At 64.0% G+C, this 14,679-nt stretch overlaps 1 protein-coding gene across 1 annotated transcript; it reads right to left on the bottom strand.

The window, feature by feature from the left end:
- Positions 1–6,020: 6,020 nt before the first annotated feature.
- PSMF1 (proteasome inhibitor subunit 1) lies at positions 6,021–13,128 on the bottom strand. Its single transcript, XM_068416232.1, has 7 exons — positions 12,959–13,128; positions 11,750–11,902; positions 11,072–11,154; positions 10,185–10,370; positions 9,246–9,299; positions 7,332–7,490; positions 6,021–7,211 (listed from the first exon to the last, which is right to left on the bottom strand). The coding sequence occupies exons 1-7, from the start codon at positions 13,085–13,087 to the stop codon at positions 7,160–7,162; spliced, it is 816 nt and encodes a 271-aa protein (XP_068272333.1). The 5' UTR covers positions 13,088–13,128; the 3' UTR covers positions 6,021–7,159.
- Positions 13,129–14,679: the final 1,551 nt, after the last annotated feature.

Raw genomic sequence — 14,679 nt, 5'->3', positions numbered from 1 at the left:
ACCCCGCAGCCCCCGGCCCACACCGCTCAGGGATCGGAGGCACCGTGGGTTGGTCCCTTTTTTGGGGACCCACGAGGTGCCAGTCGGCATCAGCTGTGACGTGAACGTGTCACAGCGAGGAACCTGCAAACCCATTTTGCTGAGCTAAGCAAATAATTAAAATAGACAGAAAACCTTCCCAGGGCACCTTGGAAGAAAAATTTTTTTAAAATGCGAGAAAATGGCTAAAAATTATCCAGAGGGTTAATTTTTAACAGCAACTTTAGTGAGGGAGATGTTCAAGGAAGGATGATGTTGTCACCCATCGTTAACCTGCCGAGACGCAGGGGCAACTAGCGATAGGACAAGAGGACACAGCCTCAAGCTTGGCCAGGGGAGGGTCAGGTTGGACATGAGGAAGCATTTCTTCTCAGCAAGGGTCATTAGCCATTGGAAGGGGCTGCCCAGGGAGGTGGTGGAGTCACCATCTCTGGAGGGGTTTAAGAAAAGACTGGACATGGCACTTAGTGCCCTGGTCTAGTTGACATGGTGGTGTCAGGGCAACGGTTGGACTTGACGAGCCCAGAGGGCTCTTCCAACCTCATTGATTCTGGGATTCTGTGGCACAAGCCAAGCTCGCCCAGCCAGGACCGTTTCATGAAACAATCTGCTGTCCCCACGCAGGAAAAGGCCCCGGCACCGTGGGTCACGCAAAACCCTGCGCTGCTGCAGGAGGACTCGCTGTGTGGGGGGCCATGGCACAGGGCTCAGGGGGGGGTCAGGGCACCGGCCACGCACCCCTGCGAGCTCACCCAGCACCGGCACCGGCGCATCATCCGGCACGCTCAGGGGTGAGCTTGTGAAGATGCTGAAGGGAGCGGCAAGGTGATGGACAAATCTTCCCGGCAGCTTTCAGCAGCCCACCCGCTATCGCTCAGGATTTATGTCCACAACCCCCTCTCCAGGCACGGCTCCAAACGCAGAAATAGCACCCGTCTTATTAACGAACGAGCTGAAAGCGAGCTGCTGCCAGCAGGTCACGCCGGGGCTCCGGCCCGCAGCCAGGCTCAGGGCGGTGAGGAGCGGCGCGCGGGCACCAACACGAGGGCTCTGTGAAATATGGACTGGTGAAGGGGGGGCTCTGTGCCACGCGACTGCGGTGGGACTGCAGTGGGACCGCGGCCACGGGGCCAGCCCGGCTCGGGGAATGGTTCTGGGCAGCGGGCACCTCCATGGGCTCTGCTGGCCCGGGCTGGAGCATCCCATGCCTGGCCCAGACCCGGGTCAAGCCCTGAACGTTTCCCCGGGGATTTGGGGGCAGGCTCAGCCCGTGCAGGGGCTCTCGGTGGGGCTGGGGCTCCCCTGCTGCGTTCAGGGCTGGGGGTCCCCGGGCTGCAGTGCCACCGCCCCCAGCCCAGCTCTGCCCCGGGTCCCCGATGGGGACGGCTGGTGTGGGGTGCCCAGCCAGCACCCCGTGGGCACGTCCCCGGGCACGTCCCACGCTCTTCCCTGTGCAACACCTGCCGTGCTGCCCTGTCCTCTCCACCCGTGCCCATCCCCATGCAGCCCCCCCCGGGGTGCCCACGGAGGGACCCGGCGCTGTCGGGGGGTGCACGGAGGGGCCCCCGTTGCAGGCGGGGCGTGCACAGACGGTGCCGGTGTGCAACCGGGCGTGTGTGCATGTGTGTGCCCCCCGGGGCAGCCCGTTCTGCGTGTGCGTGTGCGTGCGGCGGCTGGGAGCACCGGCGGGGCCGGCAGCTCGGGGCACCCACCGCCCGCCGCCGCGGCTGCACCGGCACCGTCACCGGCCCGGGGAGCCGGGGACGCGGCGGGGGTAGGCAGCCCGGGGCGGGGGACCGGGGCGGGGGGGCAGCTCGGGGCGGGACCGGAGAAGCGGGAGAGGAGCCCGGCGTGGGGACCGGGGCCCCAGGGCGGTGCGGAGACCGGGGGAAGCGGGCGGGGAGCGGCTGGGTGCGGGGACCGGGGGGGCACCGCGCTCCGGGGGACCGGAGGGGAGAGCCCGGCGGGGGAAGCGGGTCCGGGAGGGGCAGCCCGGAGGGGTCACAGGGACACGGGTCCCCGGGGGAAGGGGGGTCAGCCCGGTTCGGGGAGGCGGGTGGCGCGGTGGGAGCCCGGTTCGGGGAGGGGGAGACCCGGGGGGGGGGGGGGGGCAAGACTCGGTTCGGGGAGGCAGGTGCCGGGTCCAGCGAAGGGGAGCATCCCGGTTCGGGGACCCGGTTGCGGGGAGGGGGGCAGCCCGGTGCTGCGACCCGGGTCCGGGGACAGCCCGGTTCGGGTAAGCGGGATCCCGGGACCTGGGCGGTGGGGTTGGCAGCCCGGTCCGGGGGGTCATCTCCGGGGAAGGGGGGGACAGCGCGGTCCGGGGAGCCGGCTCCGGGGAGGGGGACAGCCCGGTGCGGGTCCGCCGCTCACCTCTGGCCGCGCAGGCCGGCGGCGGCCCCATGGCGTCCCCGCGGGCGGCGGAGCTGCGGAGCCCCGGCGAGGCGGCGGCGGCGGCGGCGGCGGCGGCGGCGGGCGGGGGCGGCCCGGCGGGGCCCGGTACGGGCCCGGGGCTGGCGCTGGCGCTGGGCTGCGCGCTGAGCGGCGCGGCGCTGGTGGTGCTGGCGGGGGCCGTTCCGCGGGCGGCGCGGCCCGACCCCGCGGTACCGGCGCGGCAGATGGAGCGGCTGGAGGCGCGGGCGGCGCGGCTCCGCGCCCGCCTCGACCGCTGCACCGTGGCCGGGCTGGCGCTGCTGGCCCTGGGTGGGCTCCTGCTCGCCGCCCTCTTGCTGGCCGCCGCCGCCGCCCGCCGCCGCGCCCGGGCCGCCCGCCGCACCGGGGGCACCTACGGCTCGGTGCGACTGCGGATGCGGAGGGTGTCGGCCGAGGGGACGCGGGCGCTGCTGGAGAGCCAGCTCAGCCCCCCGCCGCAGCCCCCCGAGGGGCCGGGCTCCTAGCCCCCGCGCTGCCCTGGCCACCCCGCGCCGCTGGCAGAGCTGGGGCTCCCCTCGCCGCACCCTGACACCGATGCTGGCCGGGGAGGCTTCACCCCCGCCTGCCCGGCAGCCTTCGGCCACCTTCCTCGCCTCCCCGGACCCTTCTCGGTTGGGGCTCCTGTCCCGCAGCACCGGAGCGATGCAGCTTTGGGATGCCCCACTGGGCTGCGCAGCCGCTGCCCGGGCTGTTCCCCGCCGCCCGCACCGGGGCACCGGCCTCCCCGGCTCCTTCCTGGTCGGGGCTCTGCCCGCCAGCATCGGGGCAATGGCACCTTCGAGACGCCCGTGGGATTTCTGTGCCACGGACGGTCGCAGCCTGGGCGAGACACGAGGCCGAACTCTCTGCCACAGCCACGGCCGCAGCCAGCTCCTTCCCGGCGGCCTGGGGCTGGCTGCTCCTCTCCAGGATGGAGCTTCTCATTCTCTGCCACCGGTGACATTTTTTAGCAATAGCTTCTTGTAAAACTCTGTGGTGAAGAGTTGGCACTTGCATCACTCTGGGCAGAAGAGAAGGAGACAGCGAGTGTGACCCCCGTCCGTGCGGCGGGGACCAGCCCCCCGCCACCCCCCAGCCCTTGCACCCCACCAGCAACCCCGGAACGGCCTCCTCAGAAATCACGGTGCTCTGGCTGGAGGAGAGAGGACAATTCCCAACGACGTCGTTCTGTTCCCTGCTCGGCAGGCAGCTCTGACCAGCGGGGTGCTGGCGCACGAGCCTTTGTGCTGATGGCGAGGGCCATTGTCTGCGGCGTGAAGGTAAAATTGCATCTCGGGAATTAAACATGAAGCGTCATTAAAGCACAATGTTCTGTGGAAAGAAAAGTCGGTACGAGCGGGATGCTGAGAAAGGGAAATAATTATCCTGTAGGAAAATGCAGGCCCACAAAAGGCGGTGTTTGTCGTGAACCGCCACCAGGTTTTAATCCAGCGCTTAAATTACTCGCTTCAAATGTTTCCAGGTGGGGACAAACCTCTCCAGACAGCCTGACACAAGAGGGAAGTCATTTTTACACATGGTGCGATTGCCTGGGGCGGGTTTTATGCCAGGGCTTCCAGCGTCCCCCCAGATGCTGGGGACGGCATCCTCTGCCCAGGATGGCAGCCCGTTCCTCCTGTTGCTGCGAAGGGCCACACATCCCTCTCCCCGTCACCGTGTCACCCGTTCTCGCTCCCTATTTATTGTAGGGTCCTGGGAAACGACCTTGAATGGCCTCACACCTGCAGCCCTGGCACCTCTCCCTGGGATTACACCAGGCTTGGGGTGAAACAGGTGGCTGCGCTCCGCTGTGCCCTGAACGGGCATCACCGCGTCCCTGGGTGAATGGCCCTGAGCAGAGCCTGCAGGGTCAAACGGAGGGCCCAGGGAGGGCTGGGGGAGCAAATGCCGTTGGGGCTGATCCTGGGGCACGGGGGCCACACCACGGGAGGAAGGGGAGGAAGGGGAGGAAGGGGAGGAAGACTCTCACACAGGGTCTGCCAGGGAGCTCTGGGTGTTCGCGAGGATGCTCCCCCGGGGAAGGGGGAGTCTCTCCTGCAACTTGCAGCGCTGACCCTGCGAGCCTGGATTAGAAAATAAACCCATTAGAGGGAGAAATCATCCTCATCAATTTTTGTCACTGTAAATAAGGTGGACGGGGTCCTTCTAGGACAAAAGGCTGAGCCTGGCTGGAGGTTACCGCTGCTGAGCACCTGCTTTATGGGAGCATCATAAATGCTCCTGTGGATCAGGATCAGAGCAGAGCAGCCGGCGCTGACCCGCGATGGTTAACGTGCAGGGGTGTATTTAGGGAGCAATCAAAAATATTCCAGGGTGATGAGAAAAATCCCCAGGGGCTCTGCCTTTGGGGCAGGGGCCGCAGGGCTGGGCGGGCTGGCAGATGGCCTGGAGGGTTCTCCGGGGATCTCAAGCCATTACCGATAATCCAGCGTCTTTCTTCAAACACGACGTGGAAGCACCTCGCCGGTGCTGCGGGAGGAGGGAGGGCTGCGCCTGTGCCAAGACCGCACACGCCAGCCCCAGCCGCTCTTCACGGCCTCCCCATAAATTTAACTCGAGGTGTGTGGCGTGACGTGCTCCCTCGCATGTTAATGCTTTCCGTCACTTAGGTTAGCAGCAGCCATGGGAACACATGGACGGGGCCCTGGGCTGTCCCTCCTGCTGGCAGGAGACCCTTCGGTGTGAGCTGGGCCAGCCACAGGGACATCTCCTGACCCGGCGAGGAGGATCCTCACCTCCTTTTACCCCGACCGCACAGCCCCGGGAGCCCCGAGGCTCAGGCACACGCCTGCAGCGAGCACGGCTTAACACCGGGCACTCGCCCCCTCGGAACCCCCTCTCCTCCCCACCTGCTCCCCCAGCTGCACAGCACCACGAACCCGCCGGGGCTCAGCGCTGCAGACAAAAGATTGTTTATCAGGACCCGCGCAGCCTCTCCCGGCACTGCCTGGCTTTAATTAGCCCCATCAAAGCCGGCTGCGGCTCTGCCTCCCGAAAGGTTGCAGAACGTGATTAATCGAGGCACACAAAGCAGCCACCTCCTCCTAAGCACCTCGCGACTCCCAATGCCACGCAGCAAGGTCGGGGGCTCCTTTCTCCTGGGGCAAAGCTGTGCGCGGGCTCAGGCTGCCCCAGGAGCTGGAGGGGACAAGCAGGAGCGATGGCCTCACCCCGCCCTGACTCTTTCTCTCCATCCCACCCATGCTGCAAGCGCAGCCGCTGCCTGCTCCGGTCACGGGCATCGCCCAGCGCCCGTCTGTGGGTCTGTCCGCCGAAAGCCCCAGGGACGTGCAGTGGGGATGGGACAGTCCCACCTGCAGAGCTGGCACGTCCCCGCTGGCTCTGCGCTCGCACCAGCTCCTGCAAACACAGGGCTCCACGCACGAGCTCTGGGGAGATGCAGGGGATGCTCCAGCTGCCCCCAGCGCTGAGTTTCTACAGTCGATCCTCCCCGCTCCCAGCCTGCGCGCAGCCCGGGGTCGCACGGGCCGTAACTCAGCTTTATCAGCTGCGTTTGTAGGCAAAGGGGGTTTTAAAAGGAAAAAGCCTTTGGGGAAAAGAGATAGGCAGGGGGATCGCTCCCCCCCTTTTTATTTGTGCCAGCATGGCTGCGTGCAGCGCACCGACGGCATCCAACACCCCGGAGAGCCAATTACCGCGAGAGGCGCAGCCAGAGCCAAGGTTCTCCACTTCACACAGTCACAGCGTCTCGGAAGAGCGCTGCTGCTCAGGGGAAGGCACAAAGCGGGTTCCCAGCGTGAATCCTCCGCCTCGGGGAGGGCAGGCGCAGCCTGGGCAGAGCTTTGGGGCTTCCCTCCTCGCGGCGGGGAGGAGGGGGCTGCGGCTGGGGAGCAGGGGGGCAGCCCCAGCAAGCACCAACGCAACGCTATTGTCAGGGTTTTATTGCAGTCTCACGAACGTCCTTCCAAGAAATCAAACCATGAGAAGAAAAACAAAGAGTAGGAACCCCTGACAGGAGAGACGAGCTGCAGCCCCAAAATTAACTGACCTGGGGGAGCTGCGGGGAAGGGCGGGCGCTTCCAGAAAGAGCTCAGGAGCCTGAGCCACGTGGATTTCGCCCATCCTCCCCGAGCTGTCTGGCAGAGTTCAGCCAGGCAGAGCTGCACCAGCGACGTGCAACGGGACTGACAGTAGGGAAACGTGTTCTACAAACCCCTCTGCAAAGCAAATCCCACAGCCGAGCCAGCCCCCTGTGCCCAGCCCCAGAAGGGCCCCAGCTCGGTGCTGGGCTCAGCTCCGCCGTGCCTGGAGAGCCAATGCTGGACCCGGCAGGTCGTGGGGGTAGCGAGCACCCTCCCTCCTACCCCAGCTCCCTCCGCTTGTGTAACCCCAGCAGCAAACGCAGTGCCACCCCGGAGAAGCAGAGGAGGAAACCCCACAGCACCCCGGCCGTGCTCGGAGCACCAGGCCGTGCCCAACGCTGCTGCCTCACACGGGGCAGGACCACCTCAGCTGGGTGCCAACAGCCAGGCACCCTCAGAGGAGCACAGAAAGAAATGAACCTACTGCCTCCTCTTCTGTTCTGCACACAGGGAAACCTTTATAGCTGGTCTGACACACGGGAACGTGGCCCCGAATGGGGAGAAGTAAAAGATGAAAGTCCACCGAATGGGGAGCGAAGAGGGGAGAGTGGCCCTGCAGCCTCGAGAAGCCACGTGGTGACTCCTCACATGAACATGTCGTCATAGCCTGGAGGGGGAAGGTGGTCAGGATCTGGCCTGGAAAGAAATTCAGAGCAGAGTCAAACCAGGAGCAAGAGCTCAGTCCCGCAGCAACAGGGACAAGGCAGGGGCAGCCCAGAGAGCAGCTGGGGATGCCAGGCATGGCCGGACACCTACCCGGATCTACCAGCTCCTACGGGGCCAAAAGGGTCGAATCTGGCGCCTGGTGGAACCGCTCCTGGGGGCAGCTGGCCTGGGATGCCCGACGATGGGTCAATGCCAGGCTGCGGGCAGCCAGACCGGAGAGGATCCACGATCATTCCCCCGCTCCGACCTCTGGGGAAAGGCAGAGAAGGAGATGAGACTGGCCCTGGTGGGAGAGGAGCAAAGCGTGTCCCTGTGCCAGAGCTCTGCTGCAGGAACGCCGAGCGCGGGAGCGTGGGGTTAAGGCAACACCCGGCACGTGGGCAGGAAAGCACCCCGAACCCACCCAACACAGGCCGGGGCAAGCCAGCGGGGCAAGCCCACGGCAGCAAGACACAGAGCCCTTCATGTGCGTACGTGTGCACGTGTAGGAGTGCTGGGGCACAGCAGGTCCTTGTCCCTTGGAGGCTGCTGTCTGCCACAGGAGGGAACCCGAATGCATCACACCCAGAATCACAGAATCAGGTTGGAAGAGCCCTCTGGGCTCATGGAGTCCAACCATAGCCCTGACACCACCATGGCAACTAGACCAGGGCACTAAGTGCCACATCCAGGCTTTTCTTCAATCCCTCCAGAGATGGTGACTCCACCACCTCCCTGGGCAGCCCATTCCAGTGGCTAATGACCCTTGCTGAGAAGAAATGCTTCCTGATGTCCAACCTGAACCTCCCCTGGCAAAGCTTGAGGCTGTGTCCTCTTGTCCTATCGCTAGCTGCCTGGGAGAAGAGGCCAACTCACACTCCACTACAACCTCCCTTCAGGTAGTTGTAGACTGCAATAAGGTCACCTCTGAGCCTCCTCTTCTCCACTTTGCTTTGTGCAAACTCAGCTGGAGCCTCTGGACACCGCTGCCATCGTACGAGTCATTAGCAACTGCGCTAATGAGTTCCATTATGCCAGACTGGCTGCCTGAAGCGCCGTGGGACAGCCAGGCCCCACGAGCATATGCCTGGGAGTCTGGGTCTGCAGCCTCAGCGCTGGCAGGTGCCAGCACACAACTCTGCTTCCATTTACAATCTTTTTTTGTCATTTATAGAGAAACTTCTGATGAAGGGCTGGAGGCAGCGAGAGAAACAGGGTCTCCCCCACAACCGAACCCCCTCTCCTTGTGCTATCAGGTTTCCTTCCCACCACCCAGGCTCCAGGCCTCTCCTTCCAGCCAGGCAGGATGGTTTTAGCTGGCCCTTTTCTAGCCAAACCCACGGAGAACCAAGTCTTGCAAGAGGGGAAAAAATGCGATCCCCACAGGAGAGTGGTTCCAAAAAGGACTCCCCTGGGCTGCAGGACGCTCTGCAACAACTCCAAGAGCTGGTTTTTGTCTGACTATATGCTTTTAACTGGAATGGCAGATGATAAGTTCTCCTTGCCTGACCAAACCAAAGACCAAGAGATGTATCTGTGAAGATCAGTCCCCCAGACAGCCCTCCTTCTCCCCAGGCTGCCTCAGGCAGCCGGGAGGCTCACAACCAGGACTTGAGAGTGTGGATTCGGCTTTAAGCCTCCCCTTCTCCAGACTGCTGGGCTGTAGACGCAGCAGCTGGTAACATTTTAAATTAGGGGCTTACATTCACTTAACGACGTATTCAGCTTTGATTTACTGAAGGAATTACCGCATGTTAAATGAATACAAGCTGATTATTAAACAGATGCAGATTGCAGCCTATCATCTATGCAAGAGACGGGATCTCATTACGATATTAGAACCACACTGAGGTTTAGCAGCTGTCAATTGGTCCCTTGCAATTTGCACGGAGCAACTGTCCCACCACCATCCACACTCAGACACACTTCAGGAGCCAGGCAGACTCCAGCTATTCCAGAGAAGGTCTCACACACCCCTCAAGGGAGAGCAGGGGACGTGCCCCAGGCACGCAAAGCCATACTCACCCCAAAGGGTCCAGGTCTTCCCCACCAACAGCGAAGGGGCTCAAGGGGGAAGGCCTGAAACACAGAACACAGTGAGATGTTCAGCAAAAGGGAGACCAGCTGCGTGGCGCCAGGGCTGTGCTCCTGGGTGCTCTCCCATGGCAAGTGCTGCAGCACCCAAAGGGCCCCAGGAGCTGCAGGACCCCGTGTGAGCACGCTGGCGTTGGGAGCCACGCCGTGCCCAGGACGCTGCGTTCCCTGCCCAGGGTGTGGACGCCGCTGTGCCTGGCAGGCTCGTGGGAAGCTTGCTGAGATGAAGGGGGCCCTGCTGTTCCCACTGCTCCGGGCTGGAGCTGTCTGTGGACGCTGGGAGTTTCCATGCCAGGGGCTCTCTGAGCGGTGCTGGGCTAGGCCAGGCTCTCCAGTGTGTCCCAGTCAAGAGACACAATGACAGTCCTGCTTCCAGGAGTGTGAGGACAGTGGGGCGGTGAGCCTGCAGCCAGCTGTCACATCTCCTTGCCAATAATATGTGCCAATAACATGGTTTCAGAGCCGTGCCCAGCTCCAGCCTGTCTGCCCAGGCCTCCCCGAGGAGGATCTCGCACCCTGAGCACCAGCAGACAGCAGTGGGGTTAAAGAAGCAAGAGGTGACACGCAAGGCAGAAGTCATGGCCTGTCCCCAAGAGGCAGCAGAGCCACCGCAGTGTCTCTGACTTCCAGCCAAAGGGGACTACAGCTTGTGGGGGGAGAGAGGAGGAAGCCTTCCTGCCACGTATGAGGGATGGCTGGGCACGAAGGGGCCAGGGAGGGATGGTGATGTGGGTGCCGTGCGTCCCCTGTCCCCTTTGCTCCCCGTCCCACGTGTGCGAGACAGGGACTAGAGGTGTAGTTTGGAGAGCTGTGCCAGGACCACGTCCTGTCTAACGGAGGACCATCAGCAGCCACATGCTCCTTACTCACCACGATGGTCCTCTCGTGCCTGCTGGCTGCCGGGGAGGGATCCTGAGGGGATCGTAATCCCGGGGCAAGTCAGGATCCTTCTTCTTAGCCTCAGGCTCCTTCTTTGCCTTTTCTGCAGGGGCCCCAAGGGGAGCGATGATGCCCGAAGCAATCCTTGTCCTCAGCTCCTCGGTGTTCTTGTACACCCTGCAGGGAGCAGAGCCAAGGTGGTGGGCTGGGGAGGCCATGGCACCTGGCTGCAAGGTGCTGGACAGGCTGCGAGAGGGATAGTGAGGGGACAGACATGCCCAAAGTGTCCCTGGCACAGAACATGTCCCCAGCAGGGCAGCACGGAGGGGACGGGAAGGGGTGACAGCACACAGTAGCACCAAAGCCCTGACCCTATTCGAAAGGGCAGAGGTGCCCCCCCCCAGCCCAGGGGACTCCCTCATGCTGTGGCCACGACCCCACCAGTTCTGCACTGGAGGAAACCACAGCACATAGCGCTGGCCTTCAGCAAGGCCACAGGGGGTCTGGGCCACGGCTGAAGGTGTCTGGGCCACGGTGGAAGCTGTAGCAGCGCCGGGCAGCGTCCACCCAGCACAGACAGGCAGGCAGTGCTCTGGAAGTAAAAGTGCTGCGCTGGCCCAGCCCGTTCCCAGGCGGGACGGCTCTCCCCTGGGCTCCAACCCAGGGCCCCACCATCCCCTAAATCCCTCTTGCCTGCCAGCAGTGCCAAGGGAGGCACAGGAGGGGCCTCTGGCTGCATTTCAGGGCTGGCTGGACTGCTGCCGGGGTTTGTACTGGGGAGGAGAGTCCTCCAGGCTCCTCCTAACCTGGTCACTGCCCCCCTCCCCATGCTGGTGGGACATTTTCTCCTGCAGAAAATGCCAAGGAATTGAGATTACTTGTGGAAATCGTCCAGGTGCTCTGGGTTGATGTAGTCAGCCACTGCCAAGGTCACATCTGCCACCTTCTGAGAACTGCAATCCTGGCAAAAGACAAGTGAAACATGGAGTCACCAGCCCGGCAGAGCTGGGAATGAGGGAAGGAGCAGGTACAACCACAGCCGGGGACTCGGGACACAAGGAATGGGCTTGCCTGCTTCCTGCCACATCCCTGTGCTGTGCCCGAATCCCCAGGAGCAAACAAACTCCAGCGCACAGCGAGGCTCTCCCTGCTCGCTCCCCCAGTCAGGGCTGCAAAGGGTGAACGCAAAAACACCCCAGGCAGGTGCTTGTAGGGGACAGGAGAAAAGATCTGCAGAAAAATCCTGAGCTGGGAAGGGGACACAAAAGGGGCAACTCCCAGGCCAGAGCGTGCAAGGCAAACCGCATCGCTGCCCCGACACAGCTGGTGTTTGACCAGCTTCACACTGGGCCACATCTGCTGCTGCACAGGCGGGTTTGCAGCCCCCAACACCCCCTGGGTCTACCCCACCCTGAGGGACAAACATCGCTGCAAGGCAGAACGAGTAACAGCAACAATTGCACAAATGGGCCCTGCTGTTCTTTGCACATTTTGGGCAGCAGCAGCCGCTGCACCTGAAGGACCCCAGACCCAGAGGGACCAGCCTGGGTGCTCACCATGACGTTGAGGATCATACTGTCTTCCACCATGATGGCCTTCAGCAGCAGCTCACGGGCATCGTCCGTGGACTTGTAGCGCAGCGTATACACCTCCTTGTTGGCTTCCCAGCCGGCGGGCAGCAGCTCCGACTTCCTTTCATCAGGACCTGGCTGCAACAGGACAGACGTGCTGCTGAGACCCTGCGCACCAGCCCAGCACGCTGCAGGGCCGGGGGGACCTGTGCTGGCTGCACAGAGAGATCCAGGAGGGGATCTAGGTCTCTCAGAGTGGATCTAGGTCTCCAGGAGGGGATCTCTCAGGGCATTCTAGGTTTTAACTGCAGGAGCAGCGCTTTATTTCCTTACAGGCTGGCTCTGCCTGCTTGCCAGCCTCCCCCAGGGTCCTGGTGCTGTAACAGGAGGGACACAACCACCCTTTGCTGAGCAGGAGGAGGCAACAAAGACCCAGACTGGGGGATGATGCTCTTCCCTGCCTGGCACCTCTCGCCTTCCCAGCATGGGACAGAGCTGTCTGGGGCAGGGGGGAAGGCTGTCGTCCTGTTTGTCTCAGCCCCACAGCGGTGTTGCCAGGCAGCACTGCCCCACGCCGTCCCCTCTCCCTGGTACTGGAGAGTTTCTCTGCCAAGACAGGGCCCTGCACCCCCACCACTGCCCCCAGCACCGCACCAGGCACCCTCCCAACACTCCCAGCACCGCACCAGGCTCCTGACCCACTAGACCCCCTGCCCTTAGCACTGGGTCCAGCACCGTCCCCCTCCCTGGTACCACACCAGCGCCCCCAGCACTGGGACCCCCCTGGCACCACATTACCCCCAATGCTGCACTGGACACTCAACTTTTGGTAAGGGGTCCCCCCCCCGCAGCACCAAGATCCCCCCCAGCACCACAGCGGGCCCCTTCCTGCTATCACACGGACCCCACTAGCCCCAGGACCCCCCACCCTGCGATGCCGCACTGACCCCCCCAGCACCGGGACCCCCGCAGCCCCCCCAAGCACCGCAGCCCCCTCAGCAGCACTAAGACCACTCAGACCCGGGTGCCCCCGACAGTCCCGGCGCCGCACGGCTCCCCCCCACCTCCCCGGCAGCGGGCGCCGGGCTCGGCCGAGCGGCGCCGGCGAGCGGCGCTAGGAAAGGCCGGGGCTTGGCCGCGGCCTACTCGGCCTCCGCGGCAGCGGCGCCCAGCGCGGCCCGGCGCGGCCCGTACCTGGTCGCCGGCGCCGAGGCAGCGGTAGCCATGCCGGACCAGCTCCCAGTGGACGCCGCAGATGAGCGCGTCCTGCGGGCGGGACACGGCGGCCCGCGCCCAGGCGTACAGCGGCTCCAGCCCCGCCATGGCCGCGCCGCACCGAGCAGGCGGGGCCGGGCCGCACCGCGGGGCAGCGCCCGGGCACGGGCCCAGGAAGCCGGGCCGGGAGCGGAGCGGAGCACCGGGGAAGCCGGGCCGGGCCGCCTCTCACTAGAGGGCCCCCGTGCCCTGCGTAAGGCCCGGGGCCACCTCCCCCGAGGGCCGCGCCGGGGGCGAGCGGGGGGTGTGTGCCCGCCGGCACCGTCCTGCGGGTTGGGGTCTGCCCGACCCTCCCTCCATGCCTCAGCTCCTGCCCCAGCCCCTGATGCTGCCCCTACCCCAGCTCCTGCCCTACCCCAGCTCCTGCCCCTGCCCCTACCCCTGCTCCTACCCCATCCCCTGCCCCAGCTCCTGCCCCTGCCCCATCCCCTCCCCCATCCCCTGCCCCTGCCCCTACACCACCCCCAGCTCCTGCCCCTTCCCCTGCCCCTTCCACTGCTCCTGCCCCAGGCTCTTCCTCGGCATTAGAGCCTGCAGATCTGTCTGCGTGCGCTGCCGCACCAAGCCTTTTCCCCGTGACCAAAGGGACCGAAGCACTGAACAGGGTTATTTCATTCCTTCTGCAGCTCCTTTCTGCAGGCCACAGTATTTGTAACTCCTAAATTCTGTTAAAGTTGTCACTGAAAAGTAGTCGGGGTTTTTTTTTTCCTGCCCCTGGGCCAGAGCTGGTCTCCTCGGCGTGTCTGCTGGGAGGCTGGGGCTCGGGATCAAGCAGCCCTGTGCCGGGGAACACCAGCGTCTGCTGCTTTCCCAATCCAAGCTCCAGCTCCTTGGGGACGCTCATCTTGACTTCATTATGCGTCAATTAATTAACTCGCACTGTTCGCTCTTTCCATTTACCCCCTCAAGAAGTCACTGAGGCTGAACAATTGACCACAGACTGGCAGGCCTGCCTGCTTGGCAGCCCCCGCGGCTCGGTGCTGCCTGTTTGCACGAACCATAGCCGCGCTGGCCAGGGAGCCACTGTGCTGGCCAAGGAGCCACTGTGCTGGCCAAGGAGCCACCGTGCCCCCCGCTATTCCCCCTGCCAGCCCCGGCTCCGTGGAAGGTGGCCACGGCTTGAAAGCCGAGTGAGCCGCACCGGTGGTGCCGGACTCGGGATTTCAGCGCCGGAGCTTCGTGAGGGAGGCGTCGGATGGGGATGCGATGAGAACAGCAGGAAATGCCTCAGCCGGAGCTTTTCCAGCGCTGGGCTTGTGATTCACAGCAGCAGGCAACGTTTCCGCCCCACAGCTCACTCCCGGCAGGCAGCAGCCGCGGTTGCAGGCTTTGACGGCATCCACATTTCACTTTCCCGGCACAGCCTGTCCCTGGGTGGGCGCGGAGGGTACCGGTAGCTTTGTTTGACTGCCCGCTCTTGAGGCAGAATTGGAAATCTTGGGTGCCCCTCCAGAAACCTGATCCTAAATCCTGTACCCCAGTGCCGCTAACACGCTTCCCCGCCTGCCCATGGACCCACTGCGGGTGCAGGAACGCGTGGGGGTGTGGGATCGGTGGCCACGGGAGCCGGCAGTGCTTCGGTGGGGCGGGAGGCGGCAGGAATCGCACACAAGCTATGTCGAGTCCTTACCAAGCGTTTG

This window comes from Nyctibius grandis, chromosome 19, assembly GCF_013368605.1.
Source record: "Nyctibius grandis isolate bNycGra1 chromosome 19, bNycGra1.pri, whole genome shotgun sequence".
Taxonomy (NCBI): domain Eukaryota; kingdom Metazoa; phylum Chordata; class Aves; order Nyctibiiformes; family Nyctibiidae; genus Nyctibius; species Nyctibius grandis.
Note: the sequence above shows the minus strand (reverse complement) of the source record. Positions and strands in the feature narration are given on the sequence as shown.